General features: G+C 31.6%; 1 protein-coding gene across 1 annotated transcript in view; it reads right to left on the bottom strand.

Moving 5' to 3' along the window:
- The window catches only part of CSTF3 (cleavage stimulation factor subunit 3), a 62,017-nt gene that overhangs the window by 16,646 nt on the left and 17,828 nt on the right, over window positions 1–27,543 (bottom strand). Inside the window, exons 4-8 of the mRNA XM_010964711.3 lie at window positions 2,048–2,080; window positions 1,572–1,669; window positions 598–664; window positions 480–514; window positions 269–395 (exon numbers count right to left, since the gene is read on the bottom strand). Coding sequence (XP_010963013.1) covers window positions 269–395; window positions 480–514; window positions 598–664; window positions 1,572–1,669; window positions 2,048–2,080 — 360 coding nt within the window. The remainder of the gene's footprint in view (window positions 1–268; window positions 396–479; window positions 515–597; window positions 665–1,571; window positions 1,670–2,047; window positions 2,081–27,543) is intronic.

Below are 27,543 nucleotides of genomic sequence, written 5' to 3'. Positions count from 1 at the left end.
TATAAGATTGTGCGGATATGGTTTAGCACTGAATAAAAATAGTTTTGTAAGAATTATAATTCTCCCAGGATATTTTGTAAAAAATAACAGTAATATGACACTATCAAAACATTAGGAATGGTTCTTTCATTAAATCAATATAAAAACAAACATATGCAGCACTGATATCCAGGTATCTGATATTAGAAAGGCTAGAACCCACAAATCCACAATGTATAAAAATTAAAATGGCTTGGTTATAATAATAAACTATTCTGGTCTAATTTACCTCTTCATACTTGTTATAGTCTCTCCACAGTTGTTCAATGTTGATCATTGGATTAACACAACCTCGCTGATAAACTCTTCGAACAGCTGTTATTCTCTGATTTTCTGCATAAGATCCAACAGCTTCCCTGGCATTGGATAAGAAATGCCATCAATTACATTATAGTTAAATCAACTGTTCACATGGAAAATAAAACTGTAAAAATACTTACACGCCTTTTAAGAAATTGATATAATCCACCCAAATCTAAGAAATAAAATAAAATATTAGTATCTTTCTTGGTAGTTTCAAATTTATTAGGTATACCTATTAAAAAGATTTAACTCTACCTGATAAGACATAATTTCCATTCCAATTTTATCCAGTGCAAAGTCATATGCTTGAGCCATTTTTTCTCTGAAATAAATGTGAAAGACATTTTTTAAAAAATTATATATTATTAAAATGTATGTACAACTAAAACACAATATTTTAAAAAACACCATTTAAACCTTTATAAACAAAATGTACAGACATCTTTGCAAGTATATAAAAAAGTAATTATTTTGTGTTTAGTTTGTCACTGTAATTAGTTAATATACTTTATCTACTGCTTGTGAGCTTATCACAGACAGAGGCCATGTTTTATTTATATTTAATCCTTCAAACTGCTTAATCTTATATGTAGCAGATTCAAACATGGAAATATCTGATTAAGAAGGTAAGTTATGTCTGAAGATCTACTAGCTCTGAAGTAAAATTTAGGGACAAAAAACTTCTTTAATATAAGACAGTAAAGGATAATGAGGAAAAGAAAATTAAGAATTCTGGTTATGGAGATAATTTGCCTGTTTACTATATACAAAAACAGCATTTGAGAAGGTCTATTATTTAGATCAGCAAAGTTGGATAGATGGGGGTCAGTCCTACTGAGGAGGTCAAATACACAACAATTCAGTTGTCAAAGATGCCTCGGAATTCTTAAGTTGCATATTGCATTGTAACCTGCCAAGAGTTGTGCCATGATAAGTAATAAGATGCTTTTTATTAAGTTTGACAATAAGCCTACTAACAAAGTGATTTGGTGTTGCAAATGTACAATGTTTCAATATAGAAGAGGGGCTTGGATGATTTTATTCTCCAGAAGTCTAATGCCAGTGGCTTTCTTTGAAGTATTTTTTCCATGGTTTACTGACTTCTCAGAGAATTGTGAATTTTTAAATCCTTCAGTTTCCTCATCTGGAGTTAAGAGAAGGTGTGAATTTCTATGGGATTGACTGTGCCTGGAGAAGACTTGCATTCTTAAAATCCTGATTTCACTTACTTGTAACTTGGTAGTTTACCCTTGGTTTCTCGGACATATGAAAGATAGCACTTCCATAAATCAATGTGCAAAACCTTCATAAGGCATCTCTGAAATAGCTGTAAATACAATAAAATATTACCAGAATCCACAGTTAAATAAATTTCATATGTACATAGTTGCAATGAAACATTAAAGAAACAAATTCAGCTCCTTTCATGAATTTTAGATTCATGAAAATAACAACTCCTTCTATTTTGTTTACATAATCAAAATCATTCTCATAATTCTGGTCAGTATAATATAATTATTTTCTTTTCCAAAATTCTATTATGAACATTTTCAAGCATATAAAAAAGTTGAATAAGTACCATAAACTCCCATATAATTACTACCTCGATTCAATAATTGTTAATATATGTAAGGCAAATACAGTAAAATGCTAAGTTCTAAATTAACTTCGGCATAAAATTCAAAGTATATTTAAAAGAACTCACCTTTTCGACCTTGTCATAATTTTTAGCTTTAATCTGCAGAGAAACAGAGAAAAATAGGATTAACATAATTCTTTTCAGAGTATTAAAACACTGTATCTGAGTGTTTTGATTAATCTTGCAAATTCATTTGTACACTTTCCTGTTAATTCTGCCTTTCAAAAAGAACAAATAATAGAAGTTTGAACCCAACATGGATAATATGCATTGTAAATATGCCTTACATTAATTGACTCTATAGGGATAAATTTTATACACTCATTTATGTTGTAATTTTGTGAATTTAAAATTTTATAAAACAGCCACAAGATAAATACAGAAATATAAAGAATGCATACTTGAATAGGGCTTTAAGTATCTACTGAAGACAAACTTAAAGCTTTATTTTCCCTGAATAGCTACTACTAGAACAATCTGAGTAGGGCAAAAAAGAGATTTGCTAATTTTTACTATACATAAATTTTAATCATTCAGTCAACCTATTATATACTCCAGGCATTGTGCTAGGCACTGGGGCTACCACAGTGAACAAAATGTGCATAGTCTGCCTATGTCCTTACAGAGCTTTCAATTTCATGAGGACAAGTGCCAAGATGGGGAATGTACAAGGTGCTATGGGAACATTTAGGATTAGCATAAAACTCAGACTTAGGGGGTTGCAAAAGATTTCCTGAAAGAAGTTAAGATGTTAAGAATGAGGTGTTAGGTCAGAATAGCTATCATGAAAAAGTCTACAGTAAGTGGGGAGGGTATAGCTCAGTGGTAGAGTGTGTACATAGCATGTACAAGGTTCTGGGTTCAATCCCCAGTACTTCCACTAAAAGTAAATAAATAAAAACCTAATCACCTTCTCCCCCGAAACAAACAAACAAACAAGAAGTCTACAGATAATAAATGCTGGAGAGGGTGTAGAGCAAAAGGAGTCCTCCTATATTGTTGATGGGAATGTAAATTGGTGTAATCACTATAGAAAATAGTATGGAGTTTCCTTTAAAAACTAAAAATAGGGGGGAGGGTATAGTTCAAGTGGTAGAGCACATGCATAGCATGCACAAGGTTCTGGGTTCAATTCCCAGTACCTCCTTCAAATAGAAACAAATAAATAAACCTAATTACCTCTCCTCATAAAACAAACAAACAAAAAGCTAAAAATAGAACTACCATACAATCCAGCAATTCCACTCCTGGGTACATACATATCCAGAAAAAATGAAAACTCTAATTTAAAAAGATACATGAACCCTAATGTTCATAGAAGCACTATTTATAATAGCCAAGACTTAAAAGCAACCCAAGTGCATATCAACAAATAGTTGGCTTAAGAAGATGTGACATATATATGTGTACACACACACACACAAACACAGAGGAATATTACTCAGCCATTAAAAAGAATGAAATATTGCCATTTGCAGCAAAATGGATGGACCTAGAGAATATTATACCAAGTCAAACAGAGAAAGACAACTATTATATGATATCATTTATATGCGGAATCTAAAAAAATAATTCAAATGAATATATATACAAAGCAGACTCACAGGCATAGAAAACAAACTTATGGTTACCAAAAGTGAAGGGAGAGAGAGAGAAATCAGGAGTATGAGATTAACAGATACAAACTACTATACATAAAATAGATAAGCAATAAGGATTTACTGTATAGCACAGGGAACTGTATTCAATATCTTGTAATAACCTGTAATGGAAAATAATCTGAAAAATAGATGTATACATAAAACTGAATCACTTTGTTGTACCCTTGATACTAATATAATATTGCAAATCAACTATATACTTTAATTAAAGAAAAAAAAGAATGAGGTGTTACACTGCTACAGAAAAGGAAGAGTTATTCCAGGCAGGAGGAATGGCATCTGTGAAGACAAAGGTTAAATGTCATTAGATTTCCCTTTCTTTGAGTATTTTCATCAGATGGTAGCGGGGGTTAGTTGTTCAATTGTGATAAACCAGCAAATCTTTGTATCAGCCTGATAGGGTAATAATGTGATTGGTTAGAGAAATCTTGGCTTGTGGTCCTTTTCAATCAGTAGTACATATAAATTTTCCCACTGCTTTCTGCTTATGGTACTACAAATCACAACTCTGGTGACAGGCTCTTTTTCTTTTGCTGATTACTTGCTCCTTCTCCCTGGAACTTGGAAGATTTCACCCTTGTTCTCCGGAGTTCATAAATTGTAACAAGATTTGCCTAAATATAGGTCTTTGCTCTTTGAAGCAGTTTAGTGAAAGCTCTGGAGTCACATCTCTTGGATTCACTTTCTATCTACTTAACCTCTTTTTCCTCACCTATATCGTAGGGCTGTTGTAAGGACTCAATGAGTTAATAAATATAAAGCCATAAGAACACTGCCTGGCAGAGTGAGCACTTAGTAATTGACATTTATTATTATTACCACAAATTCTGCCTGGAACTCAGCATGCCCTTTGAAGTTATAGACTCATGTCCCTTTCAGCTCAAGACTTTTCATCTTTCTAAAATTGCCTTTCTTCAATCTGTTCCTTTTTTTTCCTTTCAGAGCTCTCATTATACACATTAGGTCTCCCTGTTCTACCATAAAAATCTGTTATTTTTACCCTTTCTTTACCTTTTTGCTTTAGGTTTAAAAATATTTCTTCCACTAGATTCTCTGGACCACAAATTTAAATCTCCATGTTACCATTTTCCTCCATTTGACCATTGTAGTCGGTTCAAAAATAATGGCTTTTGGCTCCAGAGGGTTTTTGTTTTTGTTTTTTTTTTAATACTGCACTTTCAGTCTCACTGTGTTCCTATTATTTTGTAGCTCTGTTTTGCTGGGGGCCTGTCCCAACAGTTTGTTTATATTCCTTTCCTGTTGCTGGATCCTTGGATATGCAGTTATTTTTTTCTGTCCATTCCCTGAGCTCAGAATTGGCAGTCCTAGTGTAGTAGTTGACCCTTCTTGACCACGACAGCTGTGTAACAGGTGTAGACAGCAAGTTGGCTGTTGGTAGTCTTCAGATGAAAAACCAGAGAGAAATATTTGCTCAAGAGTAGGGAGGACTCAGCCTGCCAGTTCAGCTCCATTTTGATTTCTTGAAGGCTGATGTCAACATTCCTCTGGGGCAGAAAGACAGGGAAAGGGTGCTAAGTATTTCTACAGATGTTTCTTATTCCTTGCCCTAAGTTCTGCACGAGCCCTATTCTGTGAGACTGCCATAGGCCTGAGGTTTCCTTGCATCCAGCTGCTTGGTTCAGTACAGGTACACAGGTTGAGTTGAGAGTGGGAGTGAAGTAAGATGAATTCAAGTCACCAGCTTCCCAAATGCAGATGACAGATAATATACAGTGCTTACAACTGGCCAGGAAAACCAAAACTACTCACTGGGAAAAATGCCAAAGAATATGGGTAGGCAATTCTCAGAAGAGAAAATGTAAATGGTTAAAAATAACATGGCACCATGTACAAAGTTCCAGAACGGGAAAAACAAATGAAAATAATAGCTATCACTTTATACTAATCAGAATGATAAAACTGTCAGAGGGTATTAACACCACTAAAGCAATGAGGAAAAGTGATTTCAAACACTGCTGAAGGAAATATGAATTGCTATGGCCACCAGCAAAAGCTCCTCAAATAAAAATTACTCATCTTTTAAACACAGCAATCTTTTTCCTAGGGCCTACCCACAGAAATAAAAGCACCAGGATATAAAGTGTTTGTATAAAATTACTTACTGCAAATTTTGCAGCAGCAAAATCAGTTAACAAAGTAAATGCCAACCAGTAGAGAAATGATCTAATAAATTATGATGCATCTACATCATGGAATTTTACATGCCCATATAAAATGAATTAGTGCTATAACAGGTAATTTAGGGAAATTTCCACAAGATTTTATTGAATGAAAAGAGATTTAAATATGTGTAATATAATTCATTTTTGTAAAACAAAGTTGTTAATATGGTTATGGTGGGCAGAGTTCTACGGGTGGAGGGAGGAAAAGACAAGAAAAAATGTACTTCATGTATGATTCTACTTATGCATTTCAGTAAAAATTATGACTATAAATGGGTATGTAAAAAATGCAAAAAAAATTTTCTAGTTTTTTCCAACATGAATTGATTAGTTCAAAACACATATATAGAGAAAGACATTTTTGACTAATATAGGAAGACTCACAGAGCCTACACTCGTAGCATCACCATAGCAGACATCTCATTTTTTAAAAAACATCATTCAGTTTTTTAAAATATCAGCCTGCTTTGGAGAAACAGTGTGATAAAATTAATTTGATCACCTTGTATCAACTACTGAATCTCTCCCAGCACCTGTGTTTCCACTTTGAAACAATAATATCTACTATGAATTGTTTTCCAAGGACTGAAAAGAAAATAAAGCATCTAGACATTCGAGGTGCTCATAAATCATACCAATTAACAAAACAATGAACCAAAGAATATAAAGTTTTCATTGTATCTTCTCTGAACAGAGCTATGTAAACCAAGTAGCCAGAAAGATCAATGTCGTTATTATAGTTGGCCTCATTTGAGGGAAAAGCAAAGGTTATGCTGAAGGTCATATTCAAATTCCATTATTGCTGAAACTATCACAAGAACATGTGAACACCCTGCCTTTGACCTACTAATGTTATCCCAGGTGTTATTTACTAGATTTATATGAAAACATGTTACCTATAAGTTAAATATTCTTAAATATACTTAGCACAGTTATGTACATTTATATAGGAATCTACTTGATAACAAATGCTTGGTTTAAATTTTAAAAATAAAAATTCTTAATACTGTTTTGAATTTTGTTTTGACATCAGGGATTTTCAGATCTTTCTGTCATTAACCAACAGACAATGCCTCCATCTAGGGCAGAAGAACTGAACAGATATTTTTCCAGAGAGGAAATGCAGATGGCCAACAAGGACATGAAAAGATGCTGCACATCACTAATCTTCAGGGAAATGCAAATAAAAACCACATTGAGTTATCACCTCACAGCTGTCAGAATGGCTACCATCAAAAAGAACAAGAATAACAAATGATGGCAAGGATTAGAGAAAAAGGAACCCTAGTATACTGCTGGTGGGAATGTAAATTGGTACAGCCATTGTGGAAAACAGTATGTAGGTTTCTCAACAAAACTAAAAATAGAACTACCATACTACCTAGCAATTCCATTCCTGAGCACGTATCTGAAAAAAACAAAAACACTAATTCGAAAAGATACATGCACCCCAATGTTCACAGCAGCATTATTTACAATTGCCAAGATATGGAAGCAACCTCAGTGTCCACCAATAGATGAATGGATAAAGAAGATGTGGTATACATATACAATGGAATACTACTCAATCATAAAAAAGATGGATATTTTGCCATTTGCAGCAACTTGGGTGGACTTGGAGGGCACTATGCTAAGTGAAATAAGTCGGACAAAGACAAATACTGTATGATATCACTTATATGTGGAATTTTAAAAATACAACAAACTAGTGACTATAACGAAAAGAAGCAGACTCACAGATAATAGAGAATAAACTAGTCATCGGTGAGGAGAGGCAAGGGCGGAGTGGTATAGAGGTAGGGGATTAAGACAAACTATTAGGGGTAAAAGAAGCTACAAGGATATACTGCACAACACAGGGAATAGAGCCAATATTTTATAATAACTATAAATGTGGTATAACCTTAAAAAATTGTGAATCACTACATTGTACACCCGTAAATTATATAATATTGTACTGCAACTATACTTCAATAAAATTTAAAATGCTTCCACTTAAAACCCATTACATAATACACATAATTTTGCAAAGCCTATTAGAACTTGCTCACATCTTATCTGTTAAAAGTAATGTTATGTAAGTTTAAATAACAGGGGCTCTTAAAAAATTATCTTTAGTCTTTGGTTCTCTAACTTGCAAACAATCATCTGAGGTGATTGTTAAAAAGTGTGATTTATGTTTCACAGAAATCCCAAATTATTCTAATGCAAAAAAATTTTTAAGTGGTTGGAAATATACCAAAAAATGAACAACTTGTATGTTAGTGTGATGGAATGATTGTTCTTTCAAAGCTTGTATAATGTGGTTATATTATTATTTGGGGGGAAAGGTGAGGTAATTAGGTTTGCTTATTATTATTTTTAATGGAGGTACTGGGGACTGAATCCCGGACCTCATGTATGCTAAGCACACCCTTTACAACTGAGCTATACCCTCCCCTCCGTTTTTGTAATTAAAAATTATAAGAAAAAATTGAGGATAATTTTTAATATTATCCTTTGATATATCTACTGTTATAAAATTTTGTCATACAATTGCAATATTACTTTTTTATGAATTATCTGAATTTAACCAAGATATGAAAAGTTGCTCTGGAGGAAAAGGAATAAAAATTTTTAAATTGTCAACTTCCTACTATTTTTATTTTATAAAGGAGGAAGATAAGTGGAATTCTATCAAGATTAATTAAACTTTTAATTTATTTAAATTCAAATGGGTGGTATTGGGAGAGAGTAAAACAATTATTTCCTAACTTTTGAACACTTCCTATTTCCAATTGTTTGTTAACTTTCACAATTACTTCCCAAGGATTAATTGAACACTGTCTTTTGAAATTAAAACTATCCTCTGAGCAATTACTGGAACTAGTGATCATTTACAGCAGAGTATTTAATATTTTATGTTGTCATAAAAACGTCAGATGAAAAGTCTAATAAACCTTTGGTTAACTATGGTAATGTTCATTATAATACAATTTAGATTAGTTATGCCTTTTACCTGAAATATTTTTATATGAAGATCTAAAGAAGTCATGATATTTAACTCTTCAAAAATAGTTTTTCTGAGATGATGTTAACATATTCCATTGAACATTTTATAAAATGTTGGTACAAATGACTATAAAACTAATATTTCTCTTATCAGAGAAATAAACCTCTGCACGTCACTAGCATTTTGGATGATTTCCTCAAATTCATTATTTTCTTATAATACAGCTTAGGGGAAAAAAACACCAGTTTTTTTCCCGTAACATCAGGAATTTTTTTAATGTTATTTAAAACATCAATTTTAAGAATCATTAATAATTAACTGCACAACTAATTTCAAATGATTCAAAAACACTTGACAAGTGAACCCAACTGGCAGGATGACCTGGCAGTCATCTGGCAGTCCACCTGACAAGATAGAGCAAAGTAAACAACCAAAAAAATCTAAAGAAAAAAAGTCTCTCTATATTTTATGTTTTCATGTAATAACAATTTGGGGCAAGTCAGTGCTTGTGTTTTTAAGACACTACTGATCCACTCAGTAGAGGCAGGGCTAGGCCCCACCTCAAGTGAGTTTACATGGTAGTTGCTTATGCTAAATGTGAATAGTTGAATTAACTGTAAACCCACATTCCTAATTTGTTCTCTGTATCTTTTCTGCTCTAAAGCATAGCACACACACTTTTGTAGAATTTAGGACAATCAATTTAAATTAAGTTTGAGCTGCAGAAGTCCCTAATTCTACTTGTCTTAATTATCCAAAAAGCTCAGCCACAATCCTGAAACCTGAAAGCAAATGGAATGCTAAATATAAACCCCAGCTTCCACTGATTTACTCTTTTTGACTACTCTTTTCTGCTGCTTTTCAGTCCCCTATGCCTTAGATTACAGAATGTAAGTAGGTTTAAAGAATTTGGGAAACTTTGAAGAAAGGCACTATAAGATCAAACAACAGATTTTTAAGTTGCCAGAGTACCTGCAGAACATTTTTCCTTTCCACTACCCAGTCCCAATTTCAAAGTAACGATATCAGGAAAGGAGTATCTCCCAGTTCAATTCATTTTTATTCAACAAATGATTATATGCCTATGTGGCAGGCTCTTTTCTAGGTCTGGAGATACAGCAGTGGATTAAACTAAGTTTTATAATTCACGGAGTTATATTTTAGTGAGGGAGCCAGACAAATAAACTAGGTAATTTAAAATTTTTTGTTTATCTGTACTTCCTAATTTTTCCTACAACATATTGTATTATTACTATAATTTTCCTATTAAATGCAGTTACAAATGTATGCATACATACACATATACACAGATTTAGATTTAAGATTAGCCAAAATCCTGCTGCTGTCCCATAAATTTTCAGTTCTTCCAGGCACTTAAATGTGCACAGAAATAACATTTGTTAAATATGAGTGGAAAGTATAAACCACTTATAGTCTCATGATGACATTTTAATACGCTAAGCAAAGTTATGGTTATCTTCAGTTCTGGATAAAATTTATGTTCATTTTGATTCTTCGTACTAACCCAATTAGATATTAAAATTCTATTTTCTGAACTAAAAAGTATTTGCAGTGTGTTTAATTAATATTTATCAAGTAAACATGGGAAGATGGAACTGAACTCTTTGAAATAGTTTATAATCTAGTTAGAAACATAAAATTACTGGAAAAGAACATAGGACTAAACTGAAATTATTTAATATTTGTACTGTCTTATAAAATCCAGAGGAATAGGAGCTCCATGCAAATTAGTGTTATCAAGAAAACCATTGTGCAGATGGAATCCTGGCCATTAACGAGAAAAAAGTTAATGAAATACAAGTTTCTAAAGTTTTCTATATAATAGTGAAAACATTCATACAAGAAAGGATAGGTTTTGGGAAAATAGGCTGGCTAATTGTGGTGGAGGTCCATTACAGGGGGCCTAAAAAGCCAAGCAGAGTTTAAACCTGATACACAAAAACTGGATGTCACCAGATCAGAAAGTACAGAAACTATGCCTCACCGGTAGGGTCGGGGGAAGTGGGAAAGAAAACAGAAGTGGCTTTCAGTGGCATGGAATGTGGTGAGCAGGCACTAACTGAGAGAATAGCTAAGACGCTGTTCTGTCATCCTTAAGTTGGGTAATGGTGGCCTGAATTAGGAGAAGGGGAACAGAGAGAAAGTTATATAGAGGGAAAAACTAGAGAGATTTTTTTCATGGGAACAAAAATGATAAAAATGTCATGGTAGTTGCTGTACATTTACTTAATACTTAATGTATGTAAGCGCTACTCTAAGAGTTTATATGTATTAACTCATTCAATCCTTAGAACAACAATCAAGTAAAGTACTATTATTCACTACTTAAAGGTGAGAAAATTGAGGGACAAGGTTCAGTAAGCTGCCCAAGATTGCACAGCTGATTTAGCTTAGCTTGGCCACTACACTATACTGTTCTTTACCAAGATAGAGGTATGAGGATGTTCATTGAAAGAGTGCCAATAATACACAAAATCTGGAAACTTAAATGACCAAAGGCAGAATGACTAAATAAATTATACTTTGTCTAAATAACGGAATGGATTATGCATATACACATAAAAATGTAAAAGCAATGATATGTATCTATAATACTGAAGGGAAATATGTCCACAATATATTATTTTAAAAAGTGAAATTTAAAAATAGATACACATTTAGTATGTTTATCCATCTACTTATCCTTCCCATTCCACCCCCTGTGTCTATTTAGAGTGCAAGAGACTCAGAAGTGCACACAAAATTGTTAGCCAAAACTGTTATCACTGGGAGAATAGATAACTTTTCTCAGTTATTTCTGTGACAGATTTTATTTCTATAACACAATTTCACAGCAGTAAAGAGAGCTGGGTTTTTGTTTAAGAGGAAAAAAAATCATAGCTGATTTGGGGCAGTAAACTCCTCTCCTGAGTAATTCATGAATATTTTTCTCTGATTATAAACATCTCTATTTAAAATACATTTAAAAATGCTCTCAAATTCTCTTAGCCAAGCCTATAAAGCTAAAAAAGTTATTAATTGCTAGTAAATCAGGCAAAACTGATTTAAAACAAGATGGCCAAAGATAAAACCTTCACCTAAATTTGATTTTGCCCCAATTTATAGGGCATCTGTTAACAATCCTCACTTGACATTTATAGATACTGCCTATTTCACTTAATGTCTAAACTCTTTTCTCCCAGTAAACACATTTGTAAACACCATGCCAAATCATTACTTTTCAAAAATAACTAATCTGAAAATTTTGAGTAAGAAAGAACAGGATACTTCACTTTTTGAAAAAAAAGAGCAATTTGGTCTGAAGTAGCAAAAATCACTAGTTAATCTTCCTGGCTCATTGGTTTTGCTACTCTAGCCCCGGTACACCACCTCTCCCATCACTCTCTCAACATTGATATATGACATAGATCTTCTTTCAATGGCAAATTAAAATTGAGAATGAGAAATACATACAATTGTTTAAGATCTTTGAGCTACCAGAAATGTCAGAGAACCAACTTTATAAGCCACTGATCTCAGAAACGGAAACAATTCCGTACTGCACGAGAGAAGTACTTAAGTAGGTGTGCTGATTCACTTCCCTCAAGTCTAGTATCAGTTTATTTCTTTCACATCAATTTATAGCCTTCTCCTCCCTGCTACCTTAATTTTCAGCTTTTATGAATTGTTCTCTTAAAAAAATAAAAATCCTTCCTGGCAAACTCAAAATATTACTCCATAGTATAACTTCACTAAGATTACACATGAATTCTATGCATTGCCTTAGAAAATGTGTCACTCCACTCTCATTTGCTGAGTTAATGTTCCATTAGTATAGTCACACAACTTTTTAACATGTGGAGGGGAAAATTTTTAGAGTAGACAACTATTTACTTAAAACTTTTTATAATTTTTTCATCTCTCACTGTACATCTCACTGCATACAAATTCAGAATTGCTATTTTTAAAAAGTTAATTATCATTGGACAAAAGCTTTATTTTAGTCACTCTTATTTTAGTCTCATAAATCAAGATACTTTCCTCCCCATTTTGATAGATTCCTATCAGAGTATCATTTTGCTTGCCTAATTTTCAGTGACATCAAATGTAAGTTTTTCTATGCATTTCTTTGTAACTAATTCATTCTATATACACTTTATACTGCTAAATCAACATTTACACTAAATATCTAGTATCATGGGTAATGCTTTAATCTAACTTTTCTTAAAATCATTTTTCAAAAACAAGATTAAGCTTCTCTACAATGAAGTGGATGTAAATCCAGTGGATTACATTTCTCTACATGTTGAGCAATTTGCCTCTCCCAGTATTTCCCTATCAACACAGATCCATGAATTCTAGCTTTCTCAATCCTATATGCAGTTTATTTCTATTTGTTAATGAAGTAACTTAATGTTTCATGTTCCTTTAAAAAAAATCTGTATCAAATAATCTTTCCTAATCATTTTTTTCACCAAATTTGTACATTTATATAACCATTTCCTCTCTACTCTTGGATAAACTATACATTGGCCATTTTTACTAAAATTCTGAAGCAATTAAAAAACATTATGACCTGGTTCAATTTTTGGAAGATCATGTTGGCAACTACTGATAGTGAAATATCAATTCTAAAAGTTTAAAGAAATTATAAATGTATAAAGATATTTAAGTAAAATTATGTTAGTTTCTTACAAAGCAAAGAACTGTAAACAATATGAATGTACAACAATAAAGGGCTGGTTAAATAGCATGTATCCAAAATGGACTACTTTGGCATATTTAAAAGTGATTTTGTATAATAAACAATAATACAAAAATATGCTACCATGTAAAAAAGCATAAGTTACACAAGAGTTTAAAGATTTTATAGATAGCTATATCTAGAAAAGCTAAGTGGTAAAAGACAGTGAAAATAGGATGTTTCTTTCATTTATGCTTATATTTTTCTAATTTTTTGCAATAAACATGAATTATATTACTTTTTTAAATAAGAAAAATGTTTTCTTTTTTCAAACAAGGTTTATTTTCTTCATCTCTCTTCTTTCAACTTCTATTCATTTAATACTTCATTATGCTTGCCTTTTAAAACTGAACCATTTAATTCCAAGATTTTTATTCATCTACATTTTTAGCTTTAGTGACAATTGTTTACAAAAGCGTACAATAACTATCTTTCCAGTACTCTAAGAGTAATTCCATTGTTTCATTTGAAAATGAGTCAACATCATTTTAAAAATGCACTGACTTTTATCAGTTTATTTTATAGCACATACAATAGTGCCTAACATATAGTAGACATTCAGTAAACAGTTGCTAAATGAATGTGGATAAAAATCTATCACTGATTGCACATTCAAAATTAACTTGTGGAATTAATATCTTATTATCAATGGAAATGTAAAAATGTAAAATGCACAACTTTTATAGAAAGCTCATTATAAGTTCTGTAATTCTTGTTTAAACATTAACTAAAAAGCCTCACTTCAATAAAAAGTTTTAAAAAGAATGCTAAGAATTATACTGTGAAACAATCCAGAATAACAATTTTACAAAGTGGATAAGGACTGATTAAAACTCTTTTAAAATAGATTTTCACATGGCTCCATGCTAACACCAAAATCAACTTTATTTTTCATTTATTCTTCTGAATGAAACGTGGTTTTCATTTCCCATGTAACTGCTTTTAAATAGCCACCTAAAAGATGAGGAGTTGGGATTTTGAAAGTAGAGGTTTAAATAGGTAGACATAGCTAACAAATCTTCATGAAAGGAAGGAAAAAATTCAGGTAAAAAACATTAAACTCCAGAAGAATCAATGAGATTAAGACATGAATCTTCTTCCTCTGATAGACATGCTCCAAAACTGAAATTTTAACACTATTTAATGGGTTAAATCCTACTTTGAAATGTTAAGTATTATCTCCAGAATGTTTATTAAATCATCTAATAGGCACTTAAATTTTAAAACTTTTCTCCTTACTTTCTAAGTTCCTAAGTGCATGTCTCCAAACAGGACCAAATACATATTTTTTTACTTTAAAAAAATTTTAAACACTTTTATTATGGTATGGTTCCTGTTCAGTAAACTACACATCAAACAAGACTAAATTTAAAGGCTTAACAAAAGCATGCCCTATTTTCTCTGGAATTTGATTTAGACAGTTTGAAATATTTGCTTTATAGTTTGCCTTTTACCTCTGACAAATGTATGTTTGTGATGATATTTTCCAGTGATATCACCAAAAATAAAGAATTAAATTCAAATTCTATATGGAATACTGCCATTAAGGTTTTAGTAGACAAGAATGAAATAAAGACTATACTGGAATTCCTTTGTTGTGCTGTGACAGAAATGTAAAGAAAAGTTGAAGGGGAGAAAACCTGTATAGCAAGCCCTGGATCAAGATGTTACTTTAGCCTGTTAATGAAGTCTGGAGGAAGGCTCTTGTAATCTAATAAGCTCATGGCCAGCCTTTCTAGTGGGTCCTAATACACAGGTCTAATTTTGTCCAGGCTTTATGTAACAGGTTAGTGGAGATGTCAGATTATCAAAAGCTGTGATATGTAAAAAGTAAAAGGAAAATTAAAAGTTTTCTGATGCTGTTTCTCAAAGAAGCTGAACTCCTGACAGCCCTTTCCCAATCAATCCCTAAACCTAAGGGAAGACAGGACAGGGATAAGACAACTGTTTTTTTCCCCTTCCCACATCCCCTCATCATTCCACAATATGCACACAATAATCTCAGAATGGACTTTCAACTTGCTATAGCTGAGATACACTACTGGCTAGGAGGGCTTTGCACATTGGAAAACCAGATTTTATGAAGTGTTTACCTCACCATTGAGAAAACCAGCTTAAATTTAATGTTAAATAATCCTCACACATAAAATTCAGTTCAAAAGGAACTATGATTCTTGAAAAATGCCTTCACAATTCTGATGCCCACTATTCTCAGTAACCTTATAAATAACTCAAAGAGTCTGTACTGTAAATCAGGATTTCCCTTCATAAATATTCTATAGGCAAATCAATTTAAGGGAAAAACACATAACTAGCAGCAGAAACATACTCTTAATAAAGTCTACTTAAAACTATTATCATTACATATGGGTATTCAAGTCTCCTCATGGCTTTCTAACACCAAGTTGCAAGAATATAAAAAACTCAAGACACGTATGAGAAAAATAATTAGCAAATAAAGATTTAAATGGGAAATTATAGATTTGATCAACTAATTGAAAATTTAAGCACGAAAGAAGTATTTGGAAGAAAGTTATTTAAAGCATGTCACGAACACCAAAATAACAAACGAAAATACTGGCTTTTCACCTCAGAGCATATTTACCGTTCCTTCCAATCTGACATGTAGAAAAAAAATATAAGCAATAAAGATAACATACTATATAAATGTTATGTCAAAACTGCTTGAACTAATAAACAGCAAATCATGCTAAAGTTAAAAGTTCCCCTTAAGTCCCCTAATGTATAATGTTCCTACAGATAAAATACAGAAAAATGGAGTAAGGATATCAACTCTCAGAAAAAGAAATCGAAAACAGGTATAATCACATACATAAAAGAAATGCAAATCAAAACCACACTGAGATTATACTTGTTTACCTATGAATACTGGCAAAAATCAAAAAGTATAACATATTGCATTAAGAAGATGTGAGGAAGTGGACTCTTTCAAAAGCAAGGATTATTAATGGGATTTCAAACTACAATCTTTGTGGAAGGTAATTTGAATATAGAAAAAAATTTAAATCCCTCATACTCTGATCCAGCAATTCCTTCAGCTAGGAATAATCTACAGATAGACTTACACAGATCAAAATATATACACATATATTCCATGTACTAATATTTGTAATAAAACAAGTTTGGGAAGAACTTAAATGTCCTTTAGTAGGAGACAGATTCAACAAAATATGGAATAAGTACTTGTAAAACAACAAAATTAATCTCTAAAATTTATTTTGTTAAGGAAAAAAAACACCAAAAAACAAAAAAAGCAATGTGTAAAACATAAGAAGTAATTGTTAGGTGGAGTGTATAGCTCAGTGGTAAAATGCATGCTTAGCATGCATGATGAGGTCCTGGGTTCCATCCCCAGTACCTCCATTAAAAAAAAATTACCTACCCCTCCAATTTTTTTTTTTAAAAAAGAGGCAAATGTTCATGTAAAAAGAGGAAAAAATAAGCTGAACATGTTTCACTGGGGAGGGGAACTGTGTGACTTAAGGATGGGTAGATGACTTTTCATAGGTCCCTTTTATATCTTGGATATTTAAAATATATATATTCCAAAATATTAAAAATATATTTTTTATTATTTTTAAAAAATATGTATTTTAAAACTCTTTAGTTAACACATCACCTTTTGGGGCTTCTAAACAATTTTCTATGTAATTCTCAAACATTCCAAATACTCTAAAAATGTATATAAAAGAAATAGGATATGTATTATGCATACAGAAATTTGGTGGCTGGATACAGCTCAGTGGTAGAGCACATGCTTAGCACGCACGGGGTCTGGGGTTCAATCCTCAGTACCTCCATTAAAATAAATAAATAAATAGGGGGAGGGTATAGGTTAGTGGTAGAGTGCATGCTTAGCATGCACAAGGTCTGGGTTCAAGCCCCAGTACCTCCATTAAAAAAAAAAAAAGAGTAAGTATACCTAATTACCCACCCCTCCAAAAAACAAATAATATCTTTAAAAAAAAATTAGATGTATAATACTGTTAAAACTATTTAACAATATTTTTAAGGCAAATGATTATTTTTGTAACTTCTAAATATCTAGTAGAATTTAAGCACTTTAAAAAAAATCCTTAACACAAACTGATAAAAAGTTACAGAGGTACTACCGTAAAAATTTAACTTAGGTAATTTTCAAACCTATAAATGGGTGTTAACTAATGGAACAGGACACTAATGTCACTCAAGATTACTTGAAGTGTTTTATAAAGTATTTATAACATTTAACAATAAGATTAAAGTGATACATATAGGTAAAAATTCTGACTCTAACAAACTGTTGCATACCACAAACTTTATAAACTTCTGGAACTAATAAGCCAATCAAATAAAATTTAACAATTTATAAATAAAAATAAAAATAAAATTCATAACCATTTTCCTCTAAAAAAATGAAGGCCAAAATATACCATGAATTACAATTCTAACAAGTCCTTTCATTTTTGAGACTTTCATTAGAACAGAATGATTTTGGGAGAGAAAGCGTATTAAGAAAAACATTAAAGAGTAATATGATGAGACAAAAAATACTTTGAAGATATAAAAAAGATTAACCCAAATAAATGAATTTCTAATTTTAAAAAGTTATTTGGTGGATACTAACTAAACAAATATTTTAAAAATATACATGTATAATTTCTTTTAGTTTGAGGAAGTTATATACTATAATGGGAAATGTCAAAAAATACATATATAATTTTAACAATGGTTATTTTTATTAGCCTTGCCTAGAATGTCTTTTTTCACCCCCATATTTTTTCTCCTAGGTATTGAACTCCAACAGGTATTTTTCTTAAGTAAATCGAAGAGGCAATTCCATTCTTTTCTGGCTTCCACTGTTGTCGTTGGGAATTTGTCAACATAACTACCATTCCCCTTTGAAGGTCATTTGTCTTTTTATTTCCAGCTGCTTCTGTACTTTTGTTTTTTGGTTTTCTGTAGTTTCATTCTTTGCCTATGTGGGGAATTCTTCTTTTTAAAATCCTGTTTGGGATACACTGAGCTTCCTGAGCCTGTTCTTTAATCATTCTGAAAAAATTATTAGGATTTATCTCTTCAGATTGTGCTTCTGCCCAATAGCTTTCCTGTAACTTCAGTTAGACACATTTTCACTCCATCCTTTGAGGCCCAAATCCTTTCATATTTTCTACCTCATTATTTCTTTAAACTCCAATCTGAATTTCTTCAATTCTCCAATTCTCTCTTCATCTGTGTCTAATCTATTATTAACCTAATTCCATCTTAATTCTAGTCTTTGAAGTCTTTGCAGATCTCTTTCTGCTGTATGTGGTTTCCTTACATGGTTTTTTTACAAGTGAACTCCTTTTCTTTGGAAAAACATTCATGGAGATTCTTTAGTGGCTTAGGATGAAGGTGCATTCCTCCAGAAAAAGTCTGAGTAAAATTATCAGGTACCTATGAGCATAATTCAGGTTGAGTCCACCTTGTATTCATAGTTCAAAAGTTTTCTGAACCACCCAAGTGACGTTTATTTGGACCACAAATCCATGCAAGGGCCAACTTGTGACATCTCAGGACTTTCCCATTCTGTTCTGCTCAGGATCACAGCAATTTCCTGTTTCCTAGGGTTAATATGGTAGCACAGATCTTTGGTTCACTGTCATTCCGAGTATGACTTTAAAGGAAGAGGATGTCCTGTTGGGCAGACCTTGGGCTTTGACTTTTGTTACCTGAGCTCCTAGAAGCATTCAAAATTGCATTTCAAGTTCTCCCAGTTGGGCAAAGTCTCTCAGGGTAAAAATAGTTTAAGGGCCATGCTTATCTCCCAGATTTCTTATTTTTTGTGTGTTTGTTTTCCAATTAGGTTTCAGCCTGGTAATTCTTTACTATGCTGTCAGTTCTTCAAGATGTTTTGAAAATTCTGTCCAGCAGCTTTTGTTTTCAGCACTGATTGGACTAAGATCACCATATCATTCAAATCTTCTTCAATATATTAACAACTAGCTTCAAAAAAACTAAGGTAAAAATTTGTGTGCAAATTATCTTGAAAAACAACTAAAACCTTTAAAATCCAATTATCTTTGAAACACTAAATTCCAAAGGTTAAAAGAAGTTATAGAATTCAATTAACCAAATATACTTCCTCTAATGTATTAGAGAATTTCCAAATAACTGCAATTCAGTTCTCTGAAACACTTTGTAAACCAGCAATCTGAGTTTACCTTTAGTGTTTGCTATGCCCAAGTAAGGTGAAGTTTGGGTGAAAGCTACAAGAACAAAAAGTAAAATTATAAATATTTAACACAGAAGTTCTACTGTTTATAAAGATCAAAGCTAGACTAATTCATCCTTTATCCTTGTTTTTAAAAATAAATCATATAAAGTTAAGTTTATGGATTAAGTTAAAACAGAAGCTTTATATATACTTTAATATCAAGATCTCGTAATGAATTTCCACTCAATCAGATGTTGGCATTGTGCATATATACATTAGTCAAAGCTGTGAAAATGGGTGGGGAAGAGTTAGAATGTTTATGCTTTACTAATCTGACAAAATAAACAGTGAAATTTGATAAATCCCCTTGTGAAAACTCAAGTTTTTATCTCATAGATACACATACAAATGTCTCAGAAATTTTGCTTCAATATATACACCTAAAATTTTCTTGTAACCTATATCAGGTTTTTATCTGAAAGCATTTCAAAATTACAAATAAGCAAGGTACTTCAAAATGCTAGGTAAATTAGTAATGTCCTTTGGCAATTCTCTAAAACTGGTTAACACTTTAAAAACCTTTCCCTTAAGTCATGTATCAAGACAGTAATTGTAAATGTCAAGGACACTTATTCAAAAATACTTAAATAGCTGAGGGTAGTAGACAATTCAAAAGGATACTTTCTTTGTATTTTTAGAAAAACTGTAAAGACATTTTTTAAACCTATGTGAACAGTAAAGATACTGACCACTTATAATTGGATGAAAATAATGGTTATAAATTGATATCATACTCTAATTCTTAGAAATTAAGATTCAAGTTATAAAATAATATGAAATCAATTTTACTTCCCACTGTGGACTTTTCACCCAACAAATATTTAGAGTGCCACTATGTGCTAATAAGCATTGTTTTACATCCCTGAAACATCAATTTACAAAATACTGACAAACTACAATAAATTCAGTATTAGGAGATAAACATTATAGGTGGAAAAAAATAGAGGAAAGGATGAGTGAGGTGTTGGGAAGTGGAGGGTAGTTCAAAACATGGTGGCCATAGCAGATCTCACTGAAATTTAACACTTCAAGAATTTGAAACAAAGGATTTTGTAAAGCAGCTATCACAGGATAAATATCTTTAGAGCCGATAAAACAGCTAATGTAAAGAAAAGCCTTGAGGTGGGAATGTGTCAAGAATGTTTGAATAAGCCAGAGTGACTGAAGATGAGACTTTACTATGTGAATTATCTATCATACAGATATCAGGCACAAAATTTTATACTTAAGTTGGTATCCTAGTATTCACTTCTTATACTTATTTACTAATAATTTAAAATGAATTATTTAATCAACCTGTTTGATTCTTAAATAAAAATGTCAGGCTTTACAGATATAAAATCACTAAAAAAAAACTTTCTTAAAAACTATATCCAATTTCTACTTAGAATAGAACCTTGGTTATTTTATTATTTTTGGAGATTCCAAAAGTAGCCAAACCCAATCAAGAACCAGAACTCACTAATTTGGTGATCAAAGTTCCATTATAATATTCAACTATTTACTGCTATAAACACATTGTATTTCATGTAATACCACTGTCTTTCTAAAATATACATTATCATTAATATTAGTATAATTCTTATTAATATTTCTCTCCTTATAGTAAGATATTGTCATAGATAATCTGCCCTAACAGATTTTTGGACTTTATGAACATTCAAAATGAAAATTTAGAAAATGACTATAAATTTACCAACTATTTTTGTCAAAAAGCTCAAAAACCAGTTCTTGTGATTTCACTTAATTTTAGTCAGTCTCTAAGTGTCCCATAAATATTCACAGGATATCAGATCATTAGTTTTAAGGGTTTTGTTCAAAATTAACCTTAAACCTTTGATACTACGATCAATAAAAGTAGTTATTTCAAAAAATTTTGTCCCTTTTAGTATTTGCATATTTACATGTATTTAACCAAATAAAGATAGTCCTATACATTTTTCTTCATTAATAAAATTCATAAACAGATGGGCAATTATTTTTTTCCCATGTATAAGTAAATCCGGGAACTGTATGTTATTGGATAAACTAGACATACTGGCAATATGGTATCCTAGGACTGACTGGCATTTAGTAAAAGCAGGTTTTACTCATTGTGAAAAGTTTTCTAGAAATCAAATTGTTTGAAGCAACTACTCTAGTTTTATATATTAAAAAAATAACTAATTCTCCCCCTTTGAAAAGGCTTTTCTTCCTCCCCCCAAATGAATATCCTAGTCAATTAATGTCACATTTTCCTCAAACAATATTAAGACTATGATAGAGAATAAAACGTTTCATTGCTTAATTATATAACTTTAAGACTTGAGTACAAAATAAAATTAATGAAATCAAGAGAATCTCTAATCACCATGCAATTTTCTTTGAAAATTAAAAAGGAAACTTTCACTCAGTTAATTCCTACATTTATGCAAGCATTTGAGTTAAAAGGCCCAGAGTTATAAATGATATCTCAACTTAAGATTTTCCTAGAGCAAGATTATATTCACATTATTTTAGCATTATAAAACTTCAGATGTTCCTACTTTTTCTCCAACTACAACAGCTTAGCTGCAATTCTAGACTAACTATAGAGCTAGTGTTTTGTATTTAAGACAAATTTCATGAAATAGTTACAAGTCACTTGTTTAAAATACTGGGAAGGACAAGAAGTAAAGTTTAACTTAAAAACTATTAAGCTGTTTCAACTCCTCAAAAAGCATGTTTTTTCCCTCGCCTTTGTTGAAGCCTCAGCACTGGTGTCTTTCTTTGCCAGGGATTCTGTTCTTAATTTCAGGCTTCCATTTAAGTCTTGTTCTAGAGGACTTCCTTGACCCACCCTCACATACTGTCCCCATGTTCTCTGTATCAAAGAACCTACCAGTATTTTAACTGTCTCCTATACCAAACTGTAATTTCTTCACTAAGGTGTCCATTGCATCTAAGTGTCTAGCATGAATTTACTCAGTAGATACTTGAAAGTTAATTCCATTTTCCCCAGATTCATAAAGTGAAAGCAAGAACCCAAAGACATCTTCATGTATCTTTTTGCCCAGAGCCAAATATAAATCTATGAAAATATGAAAATGATATGGGGCCTGAAGAAGTACCAAATGACTTTTCTTAAAGGCGTTATAAATCCAACAGTCAATTGTGCTGTGGAAAAATAGTGTAACACTTTGGGTAATTTTATCTGAATCCAATCCAGGCAAATATATCAATAGGCATCTGTAAGTCTTCATTCTACCTACTGTTTTAGGACACTTTTAAGGACTCCACGTGTAAAATTACTTGCCAAAAGGATTTGCTAACAAAATTCTGCATATTTAAATCTGTACAGAATCTCCTAAAAGTTAAACTACACCTCGCACTTTTCTTCCTACCAAAAAAGTATCTTAGAATAGGAATCACTGAACACGCTAAATTTCTATAGTTCTTAAATTGTGGGAAACTTAGAACTGCGAAATTCTTTTATATAAGGTAAACAATTCAAATTTTGACATAACATCATAATGGTTTATTCAGAAACAACTGAATAGTATCAGGAAAATGCACGAATATATTTCAGTTTTCAGTGACACAGTCTGGGGAGGTGCTCAAAAGTATTTCTTAAATTTCTGAATTTTTAAGTCTGATAAACCACAAATTACAAATAACTGGAAATGTTGGTCTTCAATAAATGTGATTTTTCTGTTAATTATAGGAATTGACATCACATTTAAAAAAAAAAGAATTCTATTGTACCCCTGTCTTCAATCTTTCCTTTTTTATTCTTTCATGAAGTTTTGCTTCATAATTTCAAACATCTTAAAGATCTCTCCTCCAAAAAAAAAAAATCACAATAGCCTATCCTATCCGAAAACTTAATTTCGCAAGACTTCTACAGAAAGAAAATAAAGATGAAGATAACTGTTCATAAAGCAGATTCAAAGATAACTTACTTTCCCTAAATTCTAAATTTTGGCCTTGATTTGAGAAAATCCCATCCTAATAAAACCTTTAATTGCTAAATCAAAAATGAAAGGTAAAATTGCTTGTTCTTACATTAATGTTGAATGTAGATAAATATTTGGACCTGTAAAGAATTTGTTCTTATAAATTTCTTAAAAGTTCAGAATTGCTAACATTTCCCCCCCTTTTTGTTTGGAATTCCTTTGTTATTTGAAATTAGACCCAAGTACATGCTGCAGAAAAGTTTAAAAATTATGAAGGGTAAAAAAATTTTTCGAAGTAGAATTTTAGAATTAAGATTTTATACAAATCATAAGATGTGGTTACATGTTAATTATTGTACTACGCTACCTTCCAAAATATTTGTAGCAACTTTATGTGGTTTTGAGTAGTTACACATATTTTTCCAAATGTACCCTCAAGTCCTAATAGCTAAGTAAGAATGCAAGAAACTCTTCAGCAAAGAAAAAAGGAGTCAGTTATGAACCTACTATACAGCTATTTCTACTGTAGTTTAGGTCCTTTAGGTAAGTCAGTGTAGTGGCTAGTGAGTAGGAGGCCAGACTCAGGAATTAGATGAGTACAAAGTCCCCAGCTTTCCTGTTAACTTCCCAGTAACTTAAATGTTAATGTTGTTGATTAGGAAAGTTACTTAAGAACTCTAAATCTCAGAAAAGCTGAATATCTTAAAAAAAAAAAAAAAAAAAGATAATATTTACCTACCTCAAAAGGTAAACTGTGATTAGTAAGATATCCCATATAAAGTACTAAACACAGTGCCCAGAATACATTAAAGGCCTAATACATTTTAGTTATTACTATTTAGGCAAGTAATCAGAATAAAGGGAAAATCACTACCAACATGATACAACTGAAAATCAACAATGGATTTTTTAAATGCAGACTTTTAACTTCTAAAAATCTATTAAAAATCTATTATCCTGAGAAAAAAAATTCTATTATTGTTAAATTTCCTGAATTTCGTTAGTCTGTTTATACATGACAGTATCTTTGTTATTAGGCAATACACTTAAGTATTAAAGGTCATGTGTATGCAATGCAATCTCCTACAGTTCAGGAAAAAATAGAACTGGTAAAGCTTATGTCAAATATTAAAAACTGGTCAATCAGATTAAGTGATTGGCATACAACTTCAAACTTTAATTTTAAAACAATGATAATCAAATAATGAATATTTTAAGCATTTTCTCACCTAACACATTCTAATTAAGAGAACTACAAAACCCGAAAAAAAATTCACTTATTACACAACAGGTAAAACTGATACCAAAGGAAATGGTGGATGAGAGAACTAAAATAAATGTACAGATACTATAGGAAACATAAGCTATATTGTTGGCCACTTCCCCCAAATACTTTAAAGCTCTCCTATGACAGTCTACACTTTCACCAGCTATTTTGTTAAGGTAATATCATTTTTAAATCTTATGAAATTTGGATATTACCTGTGTATTTCTACAAATAGCATTGGTAGCAAAATTCTCAATTATAGCTGTAAAGAGCCAATTCTCTTGAAAATAGACATTAACTGGAAATACTACAATTACTATTTAAAAAAAAAAACGCATCTGACTTAAAAACTATCAAAAGCCACTAAAGAAAAAAAATTTAAATAAAGGGAGATGAGTTAAAAATGGTTGAAATATTGCACTCATCTGTGTAATGAAAAATTTAGAAATAAATCAAACGTAAACTACAGGAATAGCTAGAAAGAACGAATGATTCTTTGTGAGAACACTCCATTCCCCAACCCCCAAAACAATGAGAATTATACACAAAAAGGATTTTTTTAAAGAAAGGATAGATGTTAGCTAATAACCTGAAAATATGAAGATGTGGTATTCATATGTTTAAAAACTCTCAGGGGTTAAGAGTTAGCTGTTGAAAAAAGCTGCAGTAATCCTTTTAAGCCACATTTGCCAGCTTAAGTCCCTCTTAACACATGAGACAAGTTGATATCTTAAGAGTTTGGCACTTAGGTGATAATATTGTGTTTAAAGAAAAAAAAAAGTTTATGGAGTCAGAAAATATCAGGCTTCAAACCCCAGGAATTAAATCAGTTGGGGGGAAAAAAAAAAAAAAAGGACAAAGTTTAATAACGCAACTCTAAACCTGACTGCAGTTTTAACAGTTACGCAGTCAAAACTACTACCAAGCAAATAGCAGATACCTCTAAGATTACTGCTTGATTGATTATACAGACTGACAAATCACATGGTATAGTCAAAAGAACAAGCCAGGAGATTAATTACTTTAGACTCCAGACAGATACAGGGAGTATTCTGCCAGCTAAAAAATATACTTAAGGCAATAGATTCAGTTATTGCCCTCTAAAACCTCAATTCCCAAAACTGGATACCAGAAACACTGAACAGTAACAGATTCCATGTATCCATCCTTTGGAGATTGAGTCAATACTGTTATAATTGCAAAGCTTGTATGTTTCAAAAGCTTTCCAGGTAGATGCTAAACTTGTTTGTAAATTATGGGTCTAAGGGATAACAGTTTCTTAATTTATTTTATTCATGTCTAAAAAAGGGGCTAAGCTGATTCATTTCATCTTCCATCCCTAAATATCTGATTTCAACTTAATACCCTTTTGGCTTTAATGTAATACATCATACTCATAATTTGTTTAATCAAAAAAATTTGAAGAAAACTATCATCATGAAATAGTTACTTTTTTTTTCGAACTCAGTATGAAAGTTACAGAAAATGTCATCATATAAGACCATTTCCCTTATTATGTGACGTGATGTATGTCAACATTGTGGTAATCATCTCACAATATATGTATGTATCAAATCATTATGTCATTCATCTTAAATTTATAAAGTGTTGTGTCAATTATATCTCAATAAAACTGAGAAAAAAAAAAGACCATTTCCCATATATAGCAATCTTTAGACAAAGACTTATGTTATCTATATATGCTACAACTAAAATTTTGTGTTAAAAAAAGGTTGTAACTGAACATGCTCTATCACATGAAGAAATGTACCAAAAAGATAAAAAATAGCTTTGGGACTTTTATCTTTGGACCTTGTTACATTTCAAAGTATTTATTCTAAAACTACATTTCAATACCGTCTTGTTGACATTAGATTCTTTGTTTTCATAACCATCACTTAACATTTCCATATAGAAATTTTTTTCTTTGGAGGTCTCCTAGCATACAAAATGGTAAAACTTACCCCAGGTTATGCTTCCCTGAGCTTTAGAAAAGCCGTTTAGTTTCTCAGCAGGTTGTATTCAAAGCACATATTCACAATTTTGTTGAAATTGCTGTAGATTCTGTATATGTGGGGGGCTCATTATACTAACCGACTATTTGTTTTCTGTTCCAAAGTTGCTAAGAGCAAAACTGTTTAGTAATAAAGTTTAAAAAGTAAGTTATTTACAAGCAAATAAATGCATTCTTGTCCATATTTAGAACTGCAGCTTTTAATAAACATGACTAGTATTACTTCAGACATCTTCATTTCTTGGAAATACCCTGACCAGACCCAGTCAAAAGGAACAGCTGTTTATAAGTTGAAAGCACACACTAAACAAAATAAACAATGAACCCATTAGAAAACACTTAAGCCTTTAAGAGGTCTTTTGTTTTTTTAAGAGAAAATCAATTGTCACCAGGTTCTCTTATGTTCAGGTTAGAACCAAAAATGTAGAGCACCCTAAAAAGACTTTCCTGTGTCACGATTAGTTTTGTTTCTAAATATGGAGGTTTTAAACTCCATAATAATATAAAGGGCTTAGGTACGTGTTTATT

Source organism: Camelus bactrianus, chromosome 10, assembly GCF_048773025.1.
Source record: "Camelus bactrianus isolate YW-2024 breed Bactrian camel chromosome 10, ASM4877302v1, whole genome shotgun sequence".
Classification (NCBI taxonomy): Eukaryota; Metazoa; Chordata; class Mammalia; order Artiodactyla; family Camelidae; genus Camelus; species Camelus bactrianus.
The sequence above is the reverse complement of the archived record's forward strand: the minus strand, read 5'-3'. Positions and strand labels throughout refer to the sequence as shown.